Source organism: Numida meleagris, chromosome 26 (assembly GCF_002078875.1).
Source record: "Numida meleagris isolate 19003 breed g44 Domestic line chromosome 26, NumMel1.0, whole genome shotgun sequence".
Lineage (NCBI taxonomy): Eukaryota > Metazoa > Chordata > Aves > Galliformes > Numididae > Numida > Numida meleagris.
This window is the reverse complement of record NC_034434.1, coordinates 2,162,075-2,163,362: the sequence shown is the minus strand read 5'-3', so window position 1 is coordinate 2,163,362 and position 1,288 is coordinate 2,162,075. Positions and strand designations below refer to the sequence as shown.

Genomic DNA, 1,288 nt, shown 5'->3' with positions numbered 1-1,288 from the left:
GCGGGGGGAGCGGGGGGGGGCGTTCCGTGGAGGTCCCGGTTTGGACGTGGCGCGTTGGGGAGCGTCACCCCGGGGGTCCCATTGGGGAGGGGCGGGAGCGCGCAGCGCGTGGCCGCGTCTGTGCCGCTTCCTGTGCGTGCAAGTCGCTGCGCGTGCACGGCCGTAGCTGCGGGGCCCGGGGGTGGGGGAGAGGATCAGCCGCGCAGCAGCGTGCACGCGCCTGCGGGGTGCGCACAGCTGGGGGATTGCACAAGCGTGTGCACGCCCAGGTGGGCGCTTGCACGGGAGTGTGCATGTACAAGTATGCGATGCATGCGTCTGTGCACACCCAGGTGTGTTCTTGTATGTGACGGTGCTTGCACGGGAGCGTGCACACCCAAGTGTGTGCTTGCACAGTTGTGTGCGTGCCAAGGATGATGCCCGTATGGGTGAGTGCTTGCACAGGTGCATGCATACAAAGGTGTGTTTTAGCTTGGGCGTCTGCTTGCACAAGAGTGTGCACATACAAGTATCCGATGCATGAGTGCATGCACGTCCAGGCGCACGTTTGCATGGGGGCCTGCTTGCACCGGAGTGTGCACGCACAAGCATGCAACCCATGTGCGCGTGCGCACCCAGGTATACGTTTCCACGGGTGGCTGCTTGCACGGGCGCGTGCCCACCCGAGTGCGTGCTTGCCAGCCATCCGCTTGCACGGGAACGCGTTTGCATTCTCACGCTCAGCTTTTGTGCTTGCGTGCGCGGGAGCGCGCACACCCAGCGGCGCTTTCACACGGCCGCGCGCACGCTTAGGTGCGCCCCTGCACGCGCGCACGCCCAGGTGTGCGCGCGTGTACACACCCAGGTGCACGCTTGCTTGCGCGCGCACCCCCACCCTCGCGCATGCGCGGACCGCCCCCTCCTCAGGTGCGGGCGGGGGGGGTTGGGGGGGAAGGTGTGGGTGCGCGGCCCCTTTAAGGGGAGTGCCCGGAAGGGCGCGCGCGCGCGCCCCTCCCGGCCCCGCCCCTCTCTTTACCCTCGCGCGCACCGCGGGGCGCGTCCGCACCGCACCGGGACGGAGCCGTCCCGCAACGGGAGGGGGCGGGGGTTGGGTTGGGGTGGGGGGGTCCGGCCATGGAGCGGCGGAGCGCGGTGCTGCTGGCGCTGTGCGCGGTGCTCCGCTCCGCTCCCGCCTTCAACCTGGACACCGCCTTCCCCGTGCTCAAGGAGGGGTCCGCCCCGCGCGGCTTCTTCGGCTTCTCCGTGGCGCTGCACCGGCAGAGCGAGCGGGGGGAGCGGTACCTGTGCG

General features: G+C 69.7%; 1 protein-coding gene across 1 annotated transcript in view; it reads left to right on the top strand.

Annotated features, from left to right (window-relative positions):
- Nucleotides 1,062-1,288, top strand: part of LOC110388403 (integrin alpha-3-like) — a gene marked incomplete at its 3' end in the record, with an annotated part of 13,879 nt that continues 13,652 nt past the window's right edge. Inside the window, 1 exon segment of the mRNA XM_021377618.1 lies at nucleotides 1,062-1,283. Coding sequence (XP_021233293.1) covers nucleotides 1,114-1,283 — 170 coding nt within the window.